The sequence below is a fragment of the Rhinoraja longicauda genome, chromosome 9 (assembly GCF_053455715.1).
Source record: "Rhinoraja longicauda isolate Sanriku21f chromosome 9, sRhiLon1.1, whole genome shotgun sequence".
Taxonomy (NCBI): Eukaryota; Metazoa; Chordata; class Chondrichthyes; order Rajiformes; family Arhynchobatidae; genus Rhinoraja; species Rhinoraja longicauda.
The window spans coordinates 31,945,860-31,972,254 of NC_135961.1; the positions used below are offsets into that span (position 1 = coordinate 31,945,860).

The 26,395-nt window shown below is 45.6% G+C and overlaps 1 protein-coding gene across 2 annotated transcripts in view; it reads right to left on the minus strand.

The window, feature by feature from the left end:
• LOC144596574 (ALK tyrosine kinase receptor-like) overlaps positions 1–25,608 on the minus strand; it is an 887,900-nt gene extending 862,292 nt beyond the window's left edge. Inside the window, exons 1-2 of one of the 2 annotated variants that reach the window (XM_078405054.1) lie at positions 25,477–25,608; positions 23,888–24,563 (exon numbers count right to left, since the gene is read on the minus strand). In XM_078405054.1, coding sequence (XP_078261180.1) covers positions 23,888–24,551 — 664 coding nt within the window. In that variant the 5' untranslated portion in view covers positions 24,552–24,563; positions 25,477–25,608. Of the gene's footprint in view, positions 1–23,887; positions 24,564–25,134; positions 25,203–25,476 lie in introns of those variants that run through there. The other variant, XM_078405053.1, reaches the window with a different exon arrangement.
• Between the last annotated feature and the right edge of the window lie 787 nt (positions 25,609–26,395).

Below are 26,395 nucleotides of genomic sequence, written 5' to 3' on the forward strand. Positions count from 1 at the left end.
CTGAATTGAGAAGGAACTTTTCCACTCAGAGAGTTGTGAATTTGTGGAATTCTCAGCCACAGAGGGCAGTGGAGGCCAAATCACTGGATGAATTTAAGAGAGAGTCAGATAGAGCTCTGGGGGCTAATGGAATCAAGGGATATGCGGGAGAAGTTGGGCACAGGTCACTGATTGTGGATGATCAGCCATGATCACAATGAATGGCGGTGCTGGCTCGAAGGGCCGAATGGCCTCCTCCTGCACCTATTTTCTATGTTTTCTACGTAATAGCTAAGGTACCTTTGGATTCAGTATCCCATTGAGGACATTGCTGCCTTACAGCGCCAGAGTCCCGGGTTCGATCCTGACCACGGGTGCTGTCTGTACGACGTTTTCTCCCTGTGACTGGCGAGGGTTTTCTCCCACACTCCACTAGTGCACAGGGATTCGGTGCGGTCTGGGTGGGCCGAAAGGCCTGTTTCAGCGCCATAACTCTAAACTAAGCTAAACCGGTTGTGCTTTCCCTGTGGTAAATGTTTCAATGTATCACCAGAGCAACAGATGACCTAGAGCTCTTCACATCTCCCTCACTATGTGGCTACAGCTCCCTCCAACCATCAACGCCCCCTTCCTGCCAGCAACTCCCTCCTCGCCGCCACATCCTTTTCCACCAATCCATAAAGGTCAATATTTCCCTTTCTCACTCCAGGCAAGTGTTCAGTGGTTGCTTTCCGCCTTCACAGAAGAGGCACAAACAGCAAGCTGTTCTCACCTGGTAATGATTGCCAAATAATGCTCCCTGATGCGTTTTATCTAATTCCACAGTCCAGTCACTTACATTGCATTGAACACCTGCCTACCTTGTATCCTCTCCCCCTCAGCCGATACGCTAGTAGCAGAAGCTAATATTAACAATCTCTCCCTCCTGCCCATCTCCCTCTACGGGTGGCACAGTGGCATGGATGTGGTTTAGTTTTTAGTTTAGAGATACAGCGCAGAAACAGGCCCTTCGGCCCACCGAATCCACGCCTCCCAGTGATCCCCGCACATTAACACTCTCCTACACGCACTAGGGACAATTTTTACATATACCAAGCCAATTAACCGACAAACCCGTACGTCTTTGGAGTGTGGGAGAAAACCGAAGATCTCAGAGAAAACTACGGGGTTTTCAGGGAGAACGTACAAACCCCGTACAGACAGCACCCGTAGCCAGGATCAAACCGGGGTCTCCGGCGCGGCATTCGCTGTAAGGTAGCAACTCTGCCGCTGCGCCACCTTGCAGCACCGGAGAAGACTGGGTTCAATCTTGTCTGTACGGAGTTTGCACATTCTCCCTGTGACCACGTTTTCTCCAGGTGCTCCGGTTTCCTCCCACACACTCCAAAGACGTGCAGGTTTGTAGGTTAATTGGCTACTGTAACTTGTCCCTAGAATGCAGGATAAAACTTGCGTATGAGGTGATTGTTGGTTGGCTAGGATTCAGTGGGCCGAAGGGCTTGATTCCCTAATGTATCTATGAACTAAACCAAATTCTAAACTAAACTCTCTCTCTTCCCTTCTTGCTGCTGTTTGAAATAGTTAACCTCCAAACCTCTCATTCATGGAAGGACACATGTGCTGGAGTAACTTAGCAGGTCAGGCAACATCTCAGGAGAACATGGATAGGTGACGTTTTGGGTCGAGACCCTTCAAGGGCCCATCAAGTCTATTCTGACATTCAATCATGGCTGATCTATCCTTCCCACTCAACTCCACTCCTGCCTTCTCCCCATAAGCCCTGACAACCCCTACTTCGTCTATTGACAATAGACAATAGGTGCAGGAGTAGGCCATTCGGCCCTTCGAGCCAGCACCGCCATTCAATGCGATCATGGCTGATCATTCTCAATCAGTACCCCATTCCTGCTTTCTCCCCATACCCCCTGACTCCGCTATCCTTAAGAGCTCTATCTAGCTCTCTCTTGAATGTATTCAGAGAATTGGCCTCCACTGCCCTCTGAGGCAGAGAATTCCACAGATTCACAACTCTCTGACTGAAAAAGCTTTTCCTCATCTCTGTTCTAAATGGCCTACCCCTTATTCTTAAACTGTGGCCCCTGGTTCTGGACTCCCCCAACATTGGGAACATGTTTCCTGCCTCTAATGTGTCCAACCCCTTAATAATCTTATACGTTTCGATAAGATACCCTCTCATCCTTCTAAATTCCAGTGTATACAAGGCCTAGTCGCTCCAGTCTTTCAACATATGACAGTCCCGCCATTCCGGGAATTAACCTAGTAATCCTACGCTGCACGCCCTCAATAGCAAGAATATCCTTCCTCAAATTTGGAGACCAAAACTGTACACAGTACTCCAGGTGCGGTCTCACTAGGGCCCTGTACAACCGCAGAAGGACCTCTTTGCTCCTATACTCAACTCCTCTTGTTATGAAGGCCATCATTCCATTGGCTTTCTTCACTGCCTGCTGTACCTGCATGCTTCCTTTCAGTGACTGATGCATTAGGACACCCAGATCACGTTGTACGTCCCCTTTTCCTAACTTGACACCATTCAGATAATAATCTGCCTTCCTATTCTTACCACCAAAGTGGATAACCTCACACTTATCCACATTAAACTGCATCTGCCAAACATCCGCCCACTCACACAACCTGTCCAAGTCACCCTGCAACCTCATAGCATCTTCCTCACAGTTCACACTGCCACCCAGCTTTGTATCATCTGCAAATTTGCTAATGATTTCCTAATGATTCGCTAATGATTCGCCGTCATGGTCTCAACTTCCACTGCTTCGCCGATGATATCCAGCTCCTCATCTCCACCAAGTCAATCTCCTCCACCACACACTCTACACTGACAAACTGCATTACTGAAATAAAATCTTGGCTTCAATCAAACTTCCTCAAACTCAATTGCAACAAATCTGAAATCATCATCATTGGTCCAAAAATGCTCACCAAATCCACCCAAAACTTCATCCTCAACATTGATGGTCTCCCAGTATCCACCTCACCTCACATCCGGAATCTTGGAATCATCCTTGATCAAACCCTCTCCTTCGACAAACACATCAAACACATCACAAAGACAGCCTTCTTCCACCTCAAAAACATTGCCCGTCTCCGTCCATCCCTCTCCTCCACAGCTGCAGAAACCCTCATCCACGCCTTCATCACCTCCCGTCTGGACTACTGCAACAGCCTCCTCTATGGCGCACCCTCAAAAATCATCAATAAACTTCAATACATTCAAAACTCCGCTGCCCGTCTACTCACACACACCTCGATCCGTGACCATATCACCCCCGTCCTTTATAAACTCCACTGGCTCCCCATCTCCCAGAGAATCCAGTACAAAATCCTCCTCATAACCTACAAAGCCCTCCATAACCTGGCCCCATCCTACCTGACCGACCTCCTCCACAGGCACACTCCCACCTGCACCCTCCGCTCCGCCGCTGCCAATCTCCTATCCCCCCACATCCGGACTAAACTCAGATCCTGGGGGGACAGGGCTTTCTCCATCGCTGCTCCCACCCTATGGAACTCACTACCCCAAACCGTTAGAGACTCCCTCACACTCACCACATTCAAAACATCGCTGAAGTCTCACCTGTTCAGTACTGCCTTCAACCACTGAAGGTCACCTCACCTACTGTCTCCTTTCTCTGTTCATTTATTTATTTACTTATTTATCTATTTATTAATTTCCCTATGTTCTCAAAATCTCTGTAAAGCGTCTTTGAGTATATGAAAAGCGCTATATAAATAAAATGTATTATTATTATTATTATTAATTGACACCCCCCCCCCCCATTCCTTCTATCCAGAGATGCTGCCTGTCCCGCTGTTACTCCAGCATTTTGTGTCTATTACAACCAAGCCATCCACATTGTAGAGATGTCGAGTTCGACTTCGCAGTCAGTTGGATGACAATAATCAGAGGCGGCACAGACTTTACCTGTTAGTTTATTAGAGATCTCGTTGACAGGTTTCTAAAAGCCTGTGGCTGAAGCAAAGAAAAAGGACAGATCTCCACAGAGATACACGATGAAGGTAATAACGTGAATAACGTTTAGTGCAAGATAACTCTAGGAGGGGAGGATGCTCCTCAAACTGCGGAGCATCTTGGACAATACAGTTCACCCCCTCCATGACACACTGGTCAACCTGAGGAGTACCTTCAGCAACAGACTGGTTCCACCAAGATACAGGACAGAACGCCACAGGAGATTCTTTTTCCCTGTGGCTATCAAATTGTACAACTCCTCCCCCTTCTGTCGAGGTGAAGACTGACTCAGCTCCCCCTCCCTCCCCAATCTTTGCACATCCCCAATCCTTTCCACTCGTCACTTTAATTTCATGTTTCATGTATCTTGTGTTCACTGCCTGTTGGCAGATCAATTTCCCTCCTGGGATAAATAAAGTTATATCGTATCATATTGAATAATGTCCAGTAAAGTCCATTACAAACGTGGAAAATCGTTCCCAGCAAATGACCAAGCACCATGGTGAAACCTTCCCCTGTTCCCATTCCTCCCACTGAACAACTTTGGTTCCAGGGATCCCAGGCATTCACGTCTCATTCACATTAATCACAGGAATGTGAAACTCAGAAATATTCTTTACATTAACTTTCTTCCATATCAGACAAATCGCTAAATAAAGATGGAAACATACATATAGGATTAAAGAAATATAAATACGTTTTTCATAAAAGTTTTTTAAGTCTCTTACATTGTTGAATGCCCATTGAAGAACACACAATCCAGATGTATAAAATTAAATTTGCAGGGTTTAATAATTTAAATAATTGCTGCCTTTATTAGGGGGTATTAGCTACAGGGAGAGGTTGGACAAACTTAGATAGTTTTGTTCAGAACGCTAGAGTTTGAGGATAGAAATATATAAAATTATAAGAGGCATAGATAGTTGCAATGATTTCTGTCTGATTATGCCCGAGAAGTGACAAACAACACAATAAAGGTATCTTCAGCCTGAAGGCAGATGTATGTGAAGATCTGAATGATGTTCTATTGTAAGGAGTTATGGTGAACATATCTGGAAAATCCAGGTGAAAGACATCAGGTGAAAACTATCATTGCTTGTGAATAGACACCACTAAACTGTATTCTTTTACTCAATTTCCAGATCCTTTTCATGACTAACGTTTTGTTTTGTTCTTGCTTAGTTAAGGACCTGTCCCACTTAGGCGATTTTTTTGGCGACTGCCGTCGACTGTCAAAGTCGTAGCAGATCGCCGAAATGTTCTTTTACCCGACGACAATGACCACGACAATGCCGAGTCAGGTCGAGATTACACAGTCTTCGGAAACATCACAAAAATCCCCACGCTGTCAATGCTTCTCCGGCGTCCTGATTTTCGCTGAAATCACTGACAAGTCGGTAAGTACTTGAGAGTTTTGAACTATAACACCTTGTATGGGTTACTTAAAAACCAAGCTTCACTGTAACAAGGCATAAACTGGATTTACTTCCAGTTTACTAATAGCTGTATAAAATATATATTTTTAAGTGATTAAGTGGATTTTTGTGAAAAGTGTGTGGGCATTCTTTGAAAATGTAAGTGAGATGCATATCTGGTTTCTGGGTTGCATATCTGGGTTTGGAGTCCACTTTAAATGTAATGGCCGATGGCCATAAACATCGCGAAAATTCCCACGCTTACCTGTCCGTCAAACTGTCACCTTCAATCTACCTGTTAAATGTCCTGACAGTAAATAAATTGGTTAAACACAAGCATTTTATGATATTTTGAAATGACTTTACTTATTTTAATATTATGTGCTTCTAAATGCATCTAAGAGAACATAGCAAACCTGGGGACACTACGATTTTTGGAAGACTCCTCACGATCATGCCCGCGACACCCCGGCGAACTGTTGGCGACAGCCTAGTCGCCGGCAGTTGCCTTAAAATCACCTAAGTGGGACAGGCCCTTTAAGTTTATTATAGTCATGCGCACCGAGGTACAGTTAAAAGCTTTGTTGTTGTGTGCCATCCAGTCAGCAAAAAGACAATATATGATTACAATCAAGCTGCCCCTTGGGTATAAAGGGTATAACGCTTAGTGCAAGATAAGGTCCAGTCCTATTAGAGATAGTTAGAAGGTCCAGAAGGTAAATGGGAGGTCAGGACTGCTCTCTAGTTGGTGAGAGGATGGTTCAGTTGTCTAATAACAGCTGGGAAGAAACTGTTGCTGAATCTGGAGGGATGCATTTACAAACTTCTGTACCTCTTGCTTGATGGGAGAGGGGAGAGGTACATAGGTTTGAAAATGCCATATTGGGGAGGGGGGAAGAGGTGTGCAGAAGACATATTAATGAAAGTCCTTTCTTTCACAAGAACACAGGAACGTCGTCACACAATGTCAGCATCTCCAGAGATGCTGCCTGACCCCCTGAGTTGCTCCAGAACATGTCCATTTGTGTACACCAGCATCTGCATAGCTCATGCATGCAGAAGTTGCCATAGTTTGGCCCTATTTACAAAAGAAAATGTCCAAAGTCTGGTCCACATGCTGGATGTGCTGGAGTAAGCCCAGGTAAGCCCCAGACTGCTGTAGGGCCACCTCCTACACTTTCTTACCTTACTCAATCTCTTCCCAGGCAGTAAACCTGCCATGCCAGTGAATCTTTGTTACACTCCCTCTATGGCACTTTAATCCCTTTTTAAATAAGGAGACCTGTGCACAATACTCAACGAGGCTTCCTGCAATTGCAACAAGACTTCCTTCCTCTGCATTCAAATTCCCTTGTAATAAAGTCTAAAGCCTTTCGTAATCTCAGGATCTTCCAGTAAAGAATGTTTCAAAATGAAAGTTACTATAATAATATGCCAGTTAATTTACGGAAATGATAATGACCATTATTCAAAAAAGACTTTGGTTGAGTACCATCATAAACTCGCAAGCATTCAGCAAGGGGAATGAGCGGGTTAAAGTAATTAGAGTAATTAATTAATCTATAGGCCAGATGGGAAAGAATCTCCTAAAGTCATGTTGGGTTCAGATTTGTAAGATATAGAATCATTGTCATGGAGTCATACAGCACGGAAACAGGCCCTTCGGCCCAACTTGCCTATACCAACCAAGATGTCCCATCTGCACTGAGTACAGTCATGTAGATGTAGTAATCTAGAACCAATCTGTCGGGACGGCACAATGGTGCAGCAGGTAGAGCTGCTGCTTCACAGTGGCAGAGACCCGGGTCAATCCCAACCTCAGGGGCTGTCTGTGTTGAGTTTACGTGTTCTCCCTGTGGCCGCATGGGTTTCCTCCCACATCCCAAAGGCGTGCGGTAGGTTTGTAGGTTAATTGGCCTTCTGTAAAACTGCCTCATGTGTCGGGAGTGGATGAGAATGTGGGATAACATAGAACTAGCGTGAATGGGTGATCAATGGTCGGCGTGGACTCAGTGGGCCGAAGGGCCAATTTCCCTGCTGTATCTCTCAACCAAACTAAACTGATGATGAAAGAATGGCGTTATATTTCTTAGTCAAGATGGTATGGGACTTGAAGTGAAACCAACAGGTGGCTACTTCCCCTTGCATCTGCGTCTCCTGTAGTTCTGGGCAGCAGTTTAGTTTAGTTTAGAAATACAGTGAGGAAACAGGCCCTTCGGCCCACTACATCCATGCCGACCAGCAATCCCCGTACACTAGTTCCATCGTACACACTAGGGATAATTTACAATTCTTACCAAAGCCAATTAAACTTTGGAATGTGGGAAGAGACTGGAGCACCCGGGGGAAGCCCACACGGTCACAAAGAGAACGTACAAACTCCATACAGGCAGCACCCATGGTCAAGATCGAATCCAGGTCTCTGGTGCTCCAGGGCAGCAACTCTACCACTGTACCACTGTGCCACTGTGCCCAGCAGAGCTAAACAGGCTATGCAGTATATCACCACTTATTCTGTTTCTCAAATTCATCACACGCAACGTAATGAATATCTACAGGCACGTAAGAAGCAGAGGAGGGCAGGTTGAATCCCGGCGAGCCGCGGCCGTATCCCAACGGCAGGCCTGGCTCGCCCAATGCAGAACTGCAAACCCGCCCGTGGAGGGAAGCTGGGGAGAGGAGGGTGGAGGGAGATGGTGGTGGACGCTGGACAAAGGGCCTGGTGAGAAGAAGCTGTGGGGGGGGGGGGGGCTTAACTTCTGCCCCCTTGTGGTCAGCTGCAGCAGGCACCCCCTGGGGAAGACGGGCTGAAGAGCGCCGTGAAAGGAGAGGAATGACGGTTCGCGGGACGAGCAAATTGGGTGGACGGCTGCAATGGGCCTTTGTGACCAGCTGCAGCTGGGACTGCAAAATAGCAGCAAATGCACCTCTCGCATATAGACTCAGTGTAGTAAGAGATATAAGAAAATAACTGCAGATGCTGGTACAAATCGATTTATTCACAAAATGCTGGAGTAACTCAGCAGGTCAGGCAGCATCTCGGGAGAGAAGGAATGGGTGACGTTTCGGGTCGAGACCCTTCTTCAGACTGTGTCGAGACCCTTCTTCAGACACTCAGTGGAGTGTTCAGTACATTCTGTACTAACCGGGGGATTGTGCTGATGTACAGTGATAGACTTGCTGAGCTGCATGCAAAAAAAAGTCTTTCATTGTACCTTCCTTGGTACACGTGATGATAAAGAAAACTTTGAACCACAATATGTCGGCTGTGGTTCTCAGCCAATGCTCAGACGTAATCGTGGACAACTTGGGGATCACCCCGGTCACAGCTAGAGCCTCCAGGCAGGAGAGCAGAGCAGGATGCTGGGATACAGCAAAAAAAAAAAAAATGGCCAAATTAAGTCTTTAAACTGCATTTTTAGTGTAACAGTAATCAGCAAAAGAGATTTCAGTAATCAGTGGGTGCGATTGGTATTCTGTGATTGTGCAAAGATGCAGGAGGTTAATGTAAAACAATATCAGGCAGGGCGAGGCAGTAACTCATGCTCATACATTTATGCTGCTTTCCAAAACAAATTTCAATCCCAAAAAGTACTACCAACATTAAACAAATCTATGCACCCGGTGTGGATGGGGCATGTAAATCTATGAGGCCGAGTGCTGCTGGTGAACATTGGTTGGCATGGGCATGTTGGGCTGAAGGGCCTTTTTCCACGATGTACGAGTCTGACTCCATGACATAGGAGCAAAATCAAGTCATTTGGCCCATCGAGTCTACTCCACCATTCAATCATGGCTGAGCTATTTTTCCCTCTCAGCCCCATTCTCCTGCCTTCTCCCCATAACTTTTGAAGCCCTTACTGATCAAGAATCTATCTCTGCTTTAAAAATACCCAATGTCTTGGCCGCCACAGATTCACCACCTTCTGGCTAAAGAAATACCTCATCATCTTAATTCTAGTCTTTCTTGCTGCTTCGATAATCAGATTATTTACATCGGTTCTGGAAGCAAGAAAAGACCAAATCAAGGCTGGCAACAGATGACATTAGGCAGAGAGGTTCTCTGATAGGCCAATTGTTGGCTAGGGATGTTGTGATCTCAATACTGATATATCGTTTCAAACTGGAACTGTTAAATGACTTTTAGTGGAGGAAAGGTGGTAAAGGAGGTGGGGGGGGGGGGGGGAAAGAGTATAAAGGGAGGGGGAAAGAATAGTTGGTGCAGATTCGGTGGGCCGAATGGCCTTTTTCCATTCTATCTCTAAATTAAACTAAACTAAAACCAAGATGGACCAAGTTCCTATCTGTTTTCTCAAATGGTCATAAAAGAATGCCTGGATGTTTTCCAAAGCAGACTAGAGAAGTATTCCTTGTATTCTAACCATAATTTATTTCTCAGTCAACAAAACCGATGTAAACAATCCGATTATCGAAGCATTTTTCGTCTATAAAAACAACTACTCTTCAAAAGTACTTCACTTGTAAAGTGCTTTGGGGTGCTTTGAAAAGCTTAGGAATAACACTGATACCTGAGAGTACTTTACAGTATATATCTCCTTGATCTATAAATGCTCCTCTCTGCAGTACACATCGAGTATGATGTTTTGAGATACAGCACGGAAACAGGTCCTTCAGTCCACCGTGTCCACACTGACCCGTGATCACCCCATACACTAGCACCATCCTACACACTAGGGACAATTCACAGTTAACAGAAGCCAAGTAACCTACAAACTTGAACGTCTTTGGAGTGTGGGAGGAAACCAGAGCACCGGAGCAAACCCACGCAGGTCACGGGGAGAACGTACAAACTCCGTACAGACAGCACCCGTAGTCAGAATCGAACCTGGGTCTCTGGCGCTGATGATATGTGTATTTTGCCACTGCGTGCTAACTCTTGCACTGACTGTTAATAATGTCCAGAGTAGATGCAGCACTTCAAGATGATGTACCTTTTGCAGAAGAGTATTTTTGCAGTTAAAATAATAGTCCGGAACTCCGTTCCAATTCTAATGCCAGGTACAGTACGTATCCAACCCTTACGGTGATGAACACTGGTTTAGCTGACTCCATGCAACTTGTTTTCAAACCGTCTCAGCCAGAATATAACATTCATACTTGGCTGTGCAGAACACAAGGTCAAGAGACAAACCCGAATGGTTATGTTGCTCGACAGATATGTGGCCAGCAATGTAAGAATATCTTCTTTATTAATTTCAGTGATGATTGAACTAAAACCTTATGCCTGCTTTCCTGTGATTTCCACACAATGCCAGATACCAGGGGTATCAGTGAAATACTTGCTGAGCTATAATAAATCCTCTCTGTGGCCATGAGATGTGTAATTAAACATTAACAGTCCAAATGCTCTGCACATCAGTAATGTAAGCATGTAAAATACAGAGGCAGCCGTCAGTCCGACAAATTAAATATTAAACATAAAAATCAGTCTTTTAAAACTATTACTTGATGGCCTAATTTGGGATGGCAGGGGCAAGGGTATGAGTTAATGCATGATGGAGCATTGAACTAAATAGGCCAAGAAATGCTTGGTTTAATCTTTGATCTATGCTGACACAGCGGAATGTAGTGATGTGTGCTACAAATTGTCTTTAGAAGGACAAGTTAGATAACAAGATTTTGGGACAGCGCTCGCACTTATTTCGTGGAAGGTACGTTTTGGACAAGAGGAGACTGGTGATCTACTTCAGCATAGAATGCAGAGATGGTAAAAGCATTAGATAAGGGCGGTGCAATGGCTCTGCCGAGAGAGCTGCAGCCTCACAGCACCAGCGGCATGCATTCGATCCTGACTTCAGGTGCCCTCTGTGTGGATTTGCACATTCTCCCTGTCATCGCATGGGTTTCCTCCAGCTGCTCCAGCTTCCTCACATATCACAAGACATGAGAGTTTGTAGGTTTATTGGCATCTGATTTCCCCTCCACCGAGTAACGAGATGTTAACTGAGGTAACATAGAACTGGTGTGAACGGGTGGGTGATTGGTGGTTGGCACAGACTCGATGGGCAGAAGGGCCTGTTACCATGCTTTTTCTCTAAAACCATCTCTACATAATGCATAAGCTCTCTATAGTCACAACTCCAAACAACATCCATATCAACACATGAATTGAGAACTAGAGAACATAGGGTTAAGATCATGGGGGAAAGATTTAATAGGAACCCGAGTGGTAACTTTTTTTAATACAAAAAGGGTGGTGGGGGTAAGAAAAAACCTGCAGGAGGAGGTAGTTGAGGCCGGTATTATCGCAATGTTTAAGAAACATGTAGACAGCTACATGTATAGGACAGGTTTAGAGGGATACAGGACAAACGCAGGCAGGTGGGACTAGTGTGGATGGGACATATTGGTCGGTGTGTGCAAGTTGTGTGCAAGCTGAAGGACCCATTTCCATGCTGTATGATTCCATCACTCGATGACTACATGATATATTGTCATTTTTTGAAAATTTGAGATTTTTTAATTGAAAAACTGTTTAATTGCTTCTAAGCAGATCAAAACATTTAGCTTTAAAAGTGTGTTTCTTAAATGGCTATGTAAACTTCATTTGTGTTATGTACCTCGGCGGAAGAAAGCAAAGGAGGGTTTTTCTGGAACCTAAACATGAATTAATAGGCCAACACATAAGCACATTCGGTAGAAAAGTTGTTTATGCCATCTAGTGGTGCCAAAACCCTTAGTGAGTCCCACATTTACACATGTTGGTTGTCAGTCCTCCTGGGAATATTCTCTTGCAAGCAGTTAGATCTCCACAAATCATAACGACCAAAAATGTTACTAATAGATAATAGGCCAATGGCATAGTGCACTGGTTTTCTTGTCTGCATGATTAAGTAGCTATGTAATTCGTATTTTTCAAAATTTCTGTACAGAAAAATGGATTATGTCAGTGGCAATTACCGAAGATAATGGAGGAGTTTGAAAATTATAAAGTAAAGGTTGGGTTATGGTCAGAAGAACATCTCCAGATATTTGTCATATTAAACTCCATCCTTGTCACATTAAAATTCCACTTGAATATCTTCCCAGTGGCCCATATAATGGCCAACAATTTAAAGAACAGGGCCGTGAGCATCTCTATAATGTGTTATGGAGCCATGGTTAGAGCAGAGCTTGTCAGAGTAAGTGCCACCCGGCCTGATCATTCTACTAGGTACAAGGAACTGCAGATGCTGGTTTACAGAAAAAAAGACACAGAGTGCTGGAGTAACTCAGCGGGCCAGGCAGCATCTCTGGAGAACACAAACAGGTGATGTTTCTGGTCTTGACTCTTCCGCAGACTTTATAAAATGCTGGAGTTTAATGTGAATATGAAAGTTCATGAATTATCAGAATAATAAAGAAAGCTGAAAAAGAGAGCTGGGGACGGGACAACATCTGGTAAATGACAGTGGATATAGGACAGAACTGCAGATGCTGGTTTAAACCAAAGATAGATACAAAAGCTGGAGTAACTCAGCGGGACAGGCAGCATCTCTCGAGAGAATGAATGGGTGACGTTTTGAGTCGAGACCCTTCTTCAGACAGTGGATACAAGTGAAAAGAGGGGGAGTTATTTTTTTTTAGAGATACAGCGTGGAACAGGCTCTTTGGCCCACCGTCCATGCCAACCAACGATCACCCATACACTACTTCCAATTTACAGAAGCCAATTCACCGACAAACCTGCACGTCTTTGGAATGTGGGAGGAAACCAGAAAACCCGGATAAAACCTACGGGGTCACACGGAGAACGTAAAAGACAGCACCGGCAGTCAGGATCAAGCCCGCGTCTCTGGCGCTGTAAGACAGCAACTCTACCACTGCGCTGCTGTGCAGTCCTTATTGGCAGATGTGCAGAGTGACAAAAGCTTGAGATAAAAAAGGGACAAAAGGGTGTTAGATAAAGAAAAAGGATGAGTGAAACATAAAGCCAGAGGGAGGGATATATGTAGTAAGGGACGAAAGGCCCCTACTATCCGAATAACCTGGGTTCGATCCTGCCTACGGGTACTGTCTATGCAGAGTTTGCACGTTCTCCCTGTCACCAGGTGCCCCAGTTTCCTCCCGCATTCCAATGATATGCAGGTTTGTAGCTTAATTGGGTACTGTAAATTGTTCCTTGGGTGTAGGATAACGCTGGTGTACGTGTGGTCGTTGGACAATGTGGACTCAATGGAGGGCCTATTTCCATACAGTATCTCTAAATTAAACAAAATAGAAGTTCAAAACCAGCTTCTATAATTCAGTGAGTTAAATCCTAACCGCCTGTCCAGCAGGGGTAATAAACAGCGTGTTCTGTAATTGAATATATTTCCATACAAATGTATTTGCTTATGTTCCCAACATCTAAACAGAAACAATTCATAATGAAGAAAGGAGACCTAAATCTAAACACGTCTTTTCACTTTGCATGTAATTCCAGCAAATGTTTCCTTATTTCACATCTCCACTGTTTGCTGGGCATACTTTCATTATTTGAGGCATGCCATTCTGCATTTTAGAATTTTAAAAGGGGTCCTTACAAAATAGTACTGCTGCAATAAACAATGTTGCAAAAGGCAGGAGTGTGATTTAAAAGTCTGATTAATTCTAATCACCAGTTCATTTTTCTTCTGAAGCCAAAATTACTAGTGCTGCAGAAATTACCATGCTGCCACAAAAGCATCCTCACCTGCTGTAAATCCACAAGCTGAGACCAAGATAAAGGCTGTGATAGTAAATTAGATCATCACTCTGCCATAGTCCTTTTGTTTCACACCCACATAACGTTCGTGCTTCCCAACATTGTTCCCTACAAAAGTTGTTTATTGACCAGTTAGACATTTTAGGGTGTTCTAAGCTTGTGGAAGTTCTTTTCATAAATTTTAGCAATTTTCATAGCAGAAACACAGGTGTATGATTATTGTCCAAGCCAAATTTAAGAAAGTGTCAGAGACCACATTGTGATTTAAATATATAGACCAAGTGGACCCGTTGGGCCCAAACCTCTCCTGCATTGGTGCAGCCCCCCCCCCCCCTCCTCCCTCCCCCCACCTTCTCCCCTCCCACTTCCTTCTCCCCTCCCACTTCCTTCTCCCCTCCCCCCTCCTTCTCCCCTCCCCCCTCCTTCTCCCCTCCTTCTCCCCTCCCCCTCCTTCTCCCCCCCTCCTTCTCCCCTCCCCCCTCCTTCTCCCCTCCCCCCCTCCTTCTCCCCTCCCCCCCTCCTTCTCCCCTCCCCCCTCCTTCTCCCCTCCCACTTCCTTCTCCCCTCCCCCTCCCCTCCCCCCTCCTTCTCTCCTCCCCCTCCTTCTCCCCTCCCCCTCCCCCCTCCTTCTCCCCTCCCCCCCTCCTTCTCCCCTCCCCCCTCAACCCTCCTTATCCCCCCCTTATCCTACCTCCTCCCTCGGAGATAGATTTAAACTTTAAAAATGTGAATAACTTAAAAAATATAACACCGATTTCAATTAAACTTCTTCCATTAGCACCAAAGGGACGACGGTGAGTAAAGTGGGCCTAAAATTGTCACGCTATCGTGTAACCTACAAACCTGCACGTCTTTGGAATGTGGGAGGAACCTGGAGCACCCAGAGAAAACCAACGTAGTCACAGGAGAACATACAAACTTTGTACAGACAAGCACCCATAGTCAGGATGGAACATGGGCCTCTAGCGCTGTAAGGCAGCAACTTTATCGCTGCAGCGCCGTGCCACCTACTGTGATCTATGATCCCCAGATCTTATTGACACAAATGTGCGGTGCACCAGAAATTAATGGAGTTAACTATGTGATGGTGCATACAATGACAGACAATGTCACTAACTCCATCTATTGCTGCACTGAACAAAAGTTAAATTGGGCATTCTCCGAATGTTTACAGCTCAGAGGTGAACAGGGATAAACTAGCAGCACAGTGCACAGTCAATCTGTCCTTGGAGCTTCCAGTGCAGACAGCATATTAATTTGCTCCACCGCATTCTCAAGCACTTAGAACTGCTGCAAACCACATCCCAACCTCTCCATGCTTGTATGCACATCCAGATATTCCAGATAGGCATGAGCCAAGCACTTTGCACAATACTCACCAACTTGCCCCCATTACTTTTGCAGGAGCAGATGATACACAATCCCAAGAGAAGGACAGGAGCGTCTTCATCAGCTGATTGCCATGGAATAAGATGCACTCACCGTAATTTGGGTTATCATTCCCAAGCCAGTGCTTGCAAAGACACCAACAAGGGCAGCACGGTGGCACAGCTGTAGTGTTGCTGCCGTACGGCACCAGGGACCCGGGTTCGATCATGACTAGGGGTGCTGTCTGTACGGAGTTTGTACATTCTCCACATGACTGTGGGTTTTCTCCGGATGTTCTGGTTTCCTCTCACATTAAAGACGTACAGGTGTGTAGGTTAATTGGCTTTGGTAAAATTGTAAATTGTCCCTAGTGTGTAGGATAGTGCTCGTGTACGAGGTGATCGCCGGTCGGCACGGACTCGGTGGGCAGACAGGCCTGTTTCATGCTGTATCTTTAAAGTCTAAAGTCAATGGGGCAGGAATGATTGTCAATGATGCTCCACCCACATTATATCCACCTTCTCAAATCCCTCCCCCCCCCCCCCCCCCCTCGTTCCACCATCTCATCTTCACCATTACAACCTTCAGGCCTTACTTTCTACCCATTCCCCTCACTACAGATTCATCCTTTTTCCTGCCAGAGTGACAAGTAAAGTGACATAGAAGGGAACGGGAAGGGAGTCTGCTTCTTCTTTCGTATGCCAACTACAACAATCAAAAGTGGCAATTGGTGCTTCAGAGCACCGTAGTTGACACTTTGCTGCAAATGTTGCCAGTTCCATAGAACTACCCAGGGTGGACAACGAGGACGTAAAGCAGCTCCCACCCCGGGAATGGAATGAAACCAAGGCACTATTCCACAGGTCAAACCTACAAGCCTGCTAAACCCAGAGTGTCAGGTTTCAAGGTGCAGGCATGCAAATCAGAGACGAGTGGACACAAGAAGAAGATATTGCCAGCGGCTCTCTGTGCAATCACCAGAGGTTAGTATGATTAGAAGACAGAGTGCTGGGGTAGCTCAGTGGGGCAGGCAGCATGGCAAGGGAACGTGGATAGGTGATCGTCTGAAGAAGGGTCCCGACCCAAAACGTCACCTGTCCACGTTCTCCAGAGATGCTGCCTGACTTGCTGAGTTACTCCAGCACTTTGAGTCCTGCCTGGTAAAACTATACATTCACATCTGGTGCTCTCTCTGGTAAAGGACAATAAAAATAGAGGCCATCAGCACTTTGAAAATTGAGGATATCAGTAATCTCTAAGTAACCCCTGCATTCCCTCTCTCCATCCCTCCCCCACCCATCACACCAGCCTCTCACTTCCCAAACAGCTAAAGATTGTCTGTTTCCTTTATCATCGCTGCTTTTTTTGCATATCTTCTGTGTTTCTCTACATCGTCATCCATATCTATGGTTTCCCTTTCCCCTTACTCTCAGTCTGAATAAGGGTCTCGACCCGAAACATCACCCATTCCGTCTCTCCAGAGATGCTGCCTGTACCGCTGAGTTACTCCAGCATTTTGTGTCTATCTTCGGTGTAAACCAGCATCTGCAGTTCCTTCCCACACAAATCAGTAACCTTCTTGTACACAAGGTAAAATGAGATGTTACAAATATCTCCAGCTCCAGACTGGAAATATCCTCACAGGTAACAGCTTATTGCCAAGCTAACCTTGAGAACCACAGGCAGAGCAGTCTCTGCCCTGCTCTGATGCTGGTACAGGTTGCTGTCATTAATGAAGATGTCTTTCACTGAAGCACAGACATCACAGACACTTTCTTGCTGGGATCCTGGTAGGATCATTGTTTCCATGATACGTTGAATGATCTGGACTCGTACTAGGGGGACCTTTCTCTCCCTCTCGTCATCCCTCTTCCAAATCTCCTTTTCTGCTGTATGCCGTATGCTCAATTTCCCAATTGTACTTTACCCCAAGTGGCATGCCTACCAATGCGCACAGAATCAGTTGAAGATTCAAGACTAACTATTTAAGCATCTGTCACATGTCTCCCTCCTACCACAGCAACTTTAAAAACATGTTAGAAAACTCAAACACGTCAAATCACAGCAGCATAAATGATTCAATAACCAACCTGCAAGTTGCTGTTGATTAAATTGAGTAAAACTGTGTGGCACAGTGGTGCAGCGGTAGAGTCATTGCCTTACAGCGCCAGAGACCCAGGTTCGATCCTGACTACGGGTAATGTCTGTATGGAGCTTATACGTTCTCCCCATGATGTCTGAAGAAGGGTCTCGACCCAAAACATCACCCATTCCTTCTCTCCAGCGATGCTGCCTGGCCCGCTGAGTTACTCCAGCATTTTGAGTCTACCTCCCCAGAACCTCGTGGATTTTCTCCCACAGCCCAAAGACGTACAGGTTTGTAGGTTAATTGGCTTTGGTTAAAAATTGTAAATTGTCCCTAGTGTAGGATAGTGCTAGTGTACAGGGTGATTGCTGGTCGGCATGGACTCGTTGGGCCGAAGGGCTTGATGGATGTTCCCTCTGATATTGAATGCTCACTGAATGTTCACTTTGCAAAGTTAAAAGATGGGAATGGGGAGGGGCAAGGATTAAGATGAAACATTGTTCCTTTTGGAATGTGGTCTCAAAACATCACTGCCCAAAGATTAGTATAATGATCTGCCTACTCTGCATACTAGGCTTTAGCCCATAATACCATCCTTATTAAGATTGGGTACAACACAGACTATGCATGTGCTTTGGGTCCAATATTGGAACTAACCTGTCATTAAAACAACGAAGGAAGACATACTTTTGAGCCATGTATTGCAGCCAGAAAATCTGTCTTTGACAGTCGGAGCAATTCATGTTCAAAATGGTACGCATTCAGCAATTGTCAATGGCATGCAGACTGGATATCTGCTGTTTCGTCATTTTTTATGAATCAGAACACTAAGGGGACTAAAGCAGCAGCATTACTAAGCCCACAACTACCAGTGGGATTGAAACATTATGAGAAAGCTCACGCATTGAGCATCATAGAGAATCATTTGGAATCATAGTTATACAGCATTGAAACAGGCCCTTTGGTCCAACTTGCCCACGCTGCCCAACATGCCCCATCTACACCAGTCCCACGTGCCTTTATTTGGCCCATATCCCTCTAATCCTGTCCTATCTGTCTAAATGTTTCTTAATCATTGTGATAGTACCTGCCTCAACTACCTCCTCTGGCAGCTCATTCCATACACCCCCCCACCCTTCGTGTAAAAAAGTTATTCCTCAGGTTTTTATTAAAGGTTTCCCCACCTCACCTTAAACCCATGTCCTCTGGTTCTCAATTCCCTAACTCTGGGCAAGAGACTGTGCGAATACCCAATCTATTCCTCTTATGATTTTGTACACCATCATAAGATCACCCCTCATATTCCTGCGTTCCAAGGAATAGAATCAAGCTCTCTCGAGCTCTCCCTATTGCTCGGGCCCTCTAGTCCTGGCAAGAAGCACACACATTTTGTATATCAGAAGAACTTAATTCCCTTGGGATGGTTTAGTGTAGAGATACAGTGTGGCAACATCAACCATCAATCACCCATTCACACTATTTCTATGTTGTCCCACTTTCTCATCATAGTATCCTAAAGGGTTACTACATTAAGCAATGTCATAAACCTTTGGGATACTATATTGCTTAGAATGCCGACATAAATTCTGATGTTTTATTTATGTTTCATTCGTTCTGATGTTGTGCGCTTCCATGATTTTCCTTGTTTGTTCAGTTTCCTGCAACAGATTGCTTTTCCCAACTCACAACCCACTATGAACAGAAGCAAGAGCCTCACCTCAACACAGCAAAGTGCAACTCATCCAGCAAACAGAAGTGGAGGATAGCTTGACTCGATAAGACAAGGTGCACAATTCACTGGTATACAAACATGTTTCAAAAATTGAATAAAATGCCAAAGGGTCCAGACCCAAAACGTCACCAGTCCATGTCCTCCAGAGATGCAGCCTAACCCGCTGAGTTGCTCCAGCACTTCGCAATTTTGCTTTTGAATAAAATGCAACCTTCCCCTCTTTGTTTAACTTAGAAAGTCTCTATGTCCTTTGCATTATTCCTGCTCTTTGCATCAGTAATTTGACAATCCTGAATAAAACATAAATTAGCACCAATCACATTACAGTTTTGACAACTGATTTTATTTAATGAGGCTCTTAAAACGAAACGTCCAACCCTTCTTTTACGTTGTATGTTTAGTGCATTCCTGAGTGACCATTGACTAGTGTGTAAGAAGGAACTGCAGATGCTGGTTTAAACTGAAGATAGACAGTCTGAAAAGGGTCTTGACCCAAAACATCACCATTCCTTCTCTCCAGAGATGCTGCCTATCCCGCTGGGTTACTCCAGCATTGTGTGTCTATCTTTGACCATTGACTAGTGGTGAATTAGAACTGTAAAACCATGCAACACAAAACATGATCCTTCGGCCCATTGAGCCCGTGCTGGCCTTCAGAAAGAACCATCACAATCACTTAATTCAGGATCGAGTACAAATGTTGTCACAACAGTCCAACAATATTTGTTAAGCAACCAGGTAAATGACATCCATGATGTAGTTTTTCCCCCAATATGCTGCTCCTTTGGCAACGAGTTCAAACATCAACAGAGAAGATTTGTTGAAAATTAGAGGGATCACAGAGAAACGGAATGACGACTTTCTTTTCAAGGTGAAAGCAATGAAATTAAGACACACTCTGAGCAAAGAGTTTAAATGGAGCTATGGGAAAGTGTATGAGAGGAAGGCAGTTAGGAGAGGTGAATTATAATGAAGAGATAACATGTTGAAACTGCAGCCACACATGTTTGAAAGCAATAGATCAATGATACTCTTGGATGAGATCCACAATTTACACCATGATCATAACATAGGCTATGTGCTTACATTATGTACAAAAAACATTATGTTGCCAGTACAACCTCATAATATAAGCAATTCCCTTTCATTTTAAGTTGTTTTGCTCAACATTTTTATGAAAACATTTAATGTGAAATGCAATATGGAGTTTCCCCACATTTTCCTGTTTTCCTTTATACATATTTTTCAAATCATTCTTTTATATATATCAGTGAAATCACCTTTTCACATATCAATACTGTTTGGCTTAAAAGTAATTTTTCTTTCAGCAAGACTTTATTCAGAATGTGCAAATATATAATTTAATTCTCTTTCACCTAATCTCAATTCTTCTCATCTTCTTTCATCTCTAATATTTTTTCATCTGACAAACACCTGTGCATCAAGAACTTGTTTCGAAGGCAGTCCAAATCATTTAAATTTCCTTACCTGTGTCTCTAATTGTTTTACCATTCATCTTTTCTATTTCTTCACCTTATGATCTCTTTCCCATTCACTGTCTGTTAATCATTCTATTCCTTGGAATATTCTTTATTCTGTTCATGCTGCTCTCAATTTCTCAAAATCTCTATCATTTTATCTCTTTAATTTCTTGTACTATTTCTCCCTTCTGCATCCTCTCATTCTATCTCTTAAACACATTTTCAATCCAGCACACACACACACACACACACACACACACACACACACACACACACACACACACACACACACACACACACACACACACACACACACACACACACACACACACACACACACACACACACACACACACACACACACACACACACACACACACACACACACACACACACACACTTCCTCTCAGACTTTCCCACAAACATATCCTTTCTCTCTCTCACATTGTTTACCAAGTAACATTCTCTCATTCACTCTTAACATTTCCCTCAATTGCTCCCTACGTTGTTCTTGCCTGCTTTCATGTGAATACCCTGGAGTTTTACTCATTAGTCACCTTTTATTGCAACATGAAATGGGTGGAACTCAGCCCAATTTTCATTGCCATTTCATTCCCAGCGGCGTGGCCGGTGATTATGGGCGTATGTACCTCAAACAAACCTGGTGGTGTGATAAGCTTGCACACCTTTCCATTCGCTGGGCACAGAGAACATCTGTCTGAATGATGCCCCAGGTTACGAGGGAAGTGGCTGATCTAAATGGCCAATGCAAACAGCTTCAATCCTTCACTTGTCGGTTGTCATTTCACTGCTCCCTTTATTTTTCTTCTATTGGCACTTTGGGTTCTCATAAACCTTCATGTTAATCATTTAAAATAAATTATTGCTAGCAGCCCATCTGGTCCTCTGCTGACATTGATATGACATTTGACTTGTCTGGAAGGGAAGAAAGATTGACTGAGGAATCTCGGCAATTCAAGCTGCTCGAGTATTATTCAGTGCCTAGTGGCAGGTATTCAGAGACCTGTACCAGTGGACACAATTTAACATGCCACGGTTTCATGCACAGTTACTGCAAACTAGGGCTCCTCTTCCCAACTGCAAGTGGGAGATCAGGCTCAATGACAACACCGTGATCACTGAATGACTGGTTAACGATAATATTGGGTGCTGGCTCAGAACAGCTCAATGACAATGGAGCCAGGCATAAAAGGAAGGGATGTGGGGATGGTTGGCAAGCAGCAGACTGCACTTGGCACCAACCTTATCTGCAAGCCTTTGGCACTATTACCCCGCCAATGCCTATTTGGAACAGCCTTCACAGGATCTGAACTGGATACAGAGCCAAGTCATCTTCTGTAGGGCCATCTCCAGTTAACGAGATGCATTCTGCTAGCACTTTGCAATAACAGGCAATGATTGCAAAACAAACAGGGACGATCGTGGGCATGTGCAGCTGGTCAGGCAGAACCTCTGGAAAGGGAAACGGAGGTAAAGTTTTGGGTGACTGGCCGTTCATCAGAATGGGCCATGGACCTGAAGTGTTAACTCTGATTCTCTCTCTCTCTCTCTCTCTCTGGATACTGCCTCTTCTGCCATAAAGAAGAGCAAAACATATCTGATCGAAAAGAAACCCTTTTAACCCAAAGCTGGGCTCTATCTCCTCGGATGGTGCACCACTAACCTACAGGGCTGATGCAGTGGAGTAACACTGACCAAGCCTGGCCAAGAAAACCATCAAACAAGGCTTCAGCTGCAAGGCGGACCCATTACTTCCTCCAAGATCAGGACTAGATCCTGAGCCCCCTTTCATCTGGTCTGGTGACGGGTCTGTCCCTCCTTTAACCTTTGGCTCTGAATCACCTGCATTACTTTTCCAGGCTTTTATAATGCGGACACCTAATGTTATGCCAGCCTCTTTTAATTGTCTGCAAGTCTTTAAATCTGACTTGATCCCCAATGTTCCCACTCCCGCCCCTTTGTGTACGCTCTACGCACTTCCACATTTGCACCTCAACCCAATTATTCTGAACTGGAAATTAAGTGTCAACACACGCTCCATTTTAAACCGGTCGAAAGGCCGTCGTCAGTGCCCTTCCTGGTCTGAACTACAACTACAACAATGGGAATATTGTGTTTCAATCAGGTTTCCTGCTCAGTCACGTTTTGTTCATCCCTCAGTAAATTGCGCCTCTCCCTTCCCACTCTACCCATCCACGGGGCAATCCAGAGGAAACATTCAGAGGGTCAAGCAGGAGCTGTGGAGGCGAAAGGTCACCAACTCGACAGCCAGACGCCTGGGTCACTTCCACTGCCTCGAATTGCGAATGTAATCTGGATCAGGGGGCAAACCTGGGTTGACTCGCAGCTCAATTTTAACCTGTGTAAATCCGAAAGAGCTACGTGTTGTGTGTGATACACTGTTAATATATGGTGTGGGTATTGGGTTTGAGTAAAATTACCCTCTTTTTCTGGGTAAACTCGGTCCAACTGAGAGAGTGGAGAGGGAGGGAATAGTTATTCGCATTTCAAGAGCCCAGATTTCGGGATGCTTTTGATTTCTCGGGTCAGACCAGGGACCGCGGGTGCACGTTTTCAGGACACCGTTGCGCCAAGTAAAGACTTTTCCCCTCCTGCGTTTCCACCAGCCTCGCTGATTCAGGCAGGCAAATAGATACACTATCACCACCATCTCTCAACGTCCCCACACTCTCAGCGGCCGCGTAAAGAAAAAAAGGGCTGGATAGCGGTTAGAAACCTCCCCATCTATCTTTCCCTGAGACTTCTTTGGCTGTGAACCTGATTTTCATTCTTTGTAGACGCCCATCGCTCAGCGCGAATTTCTATATCTCATTCTCTCTCTCTCTCACACACACAGAGGATTCATTTATTCGTGCACAGTTCTTCTCTTTCGCTCTGTGCCAGTGTGCATGCCATCTTCATTTATTCCTGCACTTCCTCCTCTCTCTCTCTCTCTCTCTCTCTCTCTCTCTCACTGTTACTCAGTCGCCCCTGTTGTCAGTCTCCCCCCCCTCTCTCTCTCTCTTCCACACTCTCTGCCCAACTTTGTCACACACTTCTGCTCTGCCTTCTCCTCCCCCCTCCTGACCCATCGCCGCCCCTCTCACCTGCAAAGGAGATTTGAAGCCATACCCGGGGTTCCGAGCTCCTGATCGCCGCCGAGATGATCCCCTCCCTCTTTGGGTACCTGGCCACTGTTGTCTTCTCGGGCATGAGCCTGATCCTCAGTCTGCCCTCGGTGGAAGCGGACCAGCGCAGAAACTCTCGTGTCAGGTTGTAGACCAGGATGGAAGAGCCGAGGTCGCCACCGTGGCCGCAGCGGGCTGTGTCAGCCCACCCCACCTCCAGCACTACCTGGTTGGGTTGTTTCTTGGACCTCCGCTTGGGGAGGGGAGGGGGAGAGGGAGAGGGAGAGGGCGAGTCGGCCCTAGCCGGCGGGTATCCCATCTCCAGGGAGGAGCCCAGCGCCTCGCAGTCCAGCACCAAGCGGCAGTCTGCGCTCCTCGCCCGCCCGAAGAACTGCAACAGGTAGTTGCGGAAGAAAGGTGAGAAGGTGAAGTCCACCGCCAGCCCTTTGCGCTTGAGGCGAGACTTGTAGGTCTGCCCGATCTTGGCCGCCTTGTTGTGCGGGCTCCAGTCGGCCGCTCTGGCCGCTCCTCCTCCTCCTCCTCCTCCTCGCCCTCGGCGCTGGTGCCTCTGGCGCTCTGGGGGAGAGGGCTGGCAGGCGGTGAACAGGAGCAAGGCACACAGCAAGAAAGCCGCACTCCTCATTATTCCATGTGGCTGCAAGGGACGCAAGAAAACAGGGGGTGAAAATACATACAGATAGAGAGGGAGAGAGAGGCGCGCACACACACACACACACAGAGTGGGCAGATCGAGAAACTCCGGCAGAGGCGACAATTTAAATTAATTCCAGAATAAAAAAATTGCAATGCAAAGTAAATTTTCCTTGTGGTTGATATCAAAGCTTTGACTGGCGGCCGCTCAGTGGTTCGTGCCGTGCCTTCTGCACAGTGATCTTATCATTAATTCCTTGCCCGTGCCTGCTTCAGTTCAGCAAATGTAGATGGATGTCGGTTGCCTCCACGAAATAATATATTCTTCCGTCCCTTTTACAATCCGTCCGTCTCTTGCTCTCGTTGGAAGTTACATTGGATCTCTCTCCTCTCTCTCTCTCTCTCTGTGTGTGCCTGTCCTGTTCTCTTCAGTTTGTCCGTCTGTCCACTCCGTGTCTTGTTGCGGTGCCCTGCCCGTCGCTTCTGCACTCTCTCTCGCTCTCTCTCTCTCTTCCTCTGTGTGTGTGTGTGTGTGTGTGTGTGTGTGTGTGTACGTGAGTGTGCAAAAATATCACCAGAGAGTGTATCAGGCTGCTGCATGCTTCTCCGACTCCAGTAGAAATAAATAAATCTCCCCGCTCGTCTTTTTTAACTCTGCCCGTAACGTCAGCGCCCTCCCCAAAGACACACACACACACACACACAGATAGACACATACAGCTGGTGAGTCAGATACTCTCTAGTCTGTCTCCACAAACACCCTTCACCAACACTGTATCCTTTCCGTTTAAAGTGGCTCCGTCTAATCAGACCCACGATGTACCTTCTCCCCCAAGAGTGAAGCCAAGTGTTATTCTGACTATTTTGGGTTGGGTTGGGTTTTTTTCGTTTGATGAAAAAACAAAATCATTAATAACCTTGTTTCATGAATTCATCCACGTCTTAAGTCGCGGCGAGTGGCGGAAGAGCACGGCGGTGTACAGAGAAATCCTATTTCACCTCTTCCAGACGAGCCGTTACAAAAATCAGACTGTCTCGGCAAATTGGACAGGTGGCAAACCTCGTTCATTCCGATTCGGGACTGCCATGTGAAGAGGTTCCCTCGCCGCCCACCCCCTGCCCTGTAAAGATATCTCCTTTCCTGCAAAGATTGGTCCACACCGTCTGTAGAGGATTAGCAATCGGCCTCGTGGTCTGTAATGGTAAATGTTACTCCACCAACCCTACTCCCGCCTCTGTTTCGCGTCATGCCATTCATCCCAGTAATATTTAGTCATAGAGTCCCTTCGGCCCAACTCGTCCATGCCGACCATGAAGCCCCATCTAATTAGTCCCATTTGCCCACGTTTGGCCCACATCCTTGCGTTTGGCCCATATCCCTCTCAATCTTTCCTCCCCATGTATTTGTCCAAGTATGTATTACATCCTGTTATTGTACCTGCCTCACTACCTCCCCCAGCTGCTGGTTCCATATACCCAACACCTTCTGAGTGAAATAGTTGAGGCAGGTACTATCACAACATTTAAAACACATTTGGACAGGTTCGTGAATAGGATAGGTTTGGAGGGGTATGGGCCAAATACAGGCAGGTGGGACTAGTGTAGATGGGGCATATTAGTTGGCATGGGACAATCCTCTCAGGTTTGTATTAAATCTTTCCTCTCTCATCTTAAGCCCGTCCGTGATTCCCCAAAACTGGGTGAAAGACTGCATTCAACCCCTCATTATTTTATACACCTCTCAAATATTATATCTCAGCCTCCTGTGCTCCAAGGAATAAAGTCCTAGCTTGCCCAACCTTTCCCAACAACTCAAATCCTTGAGTCCTGGCAAAA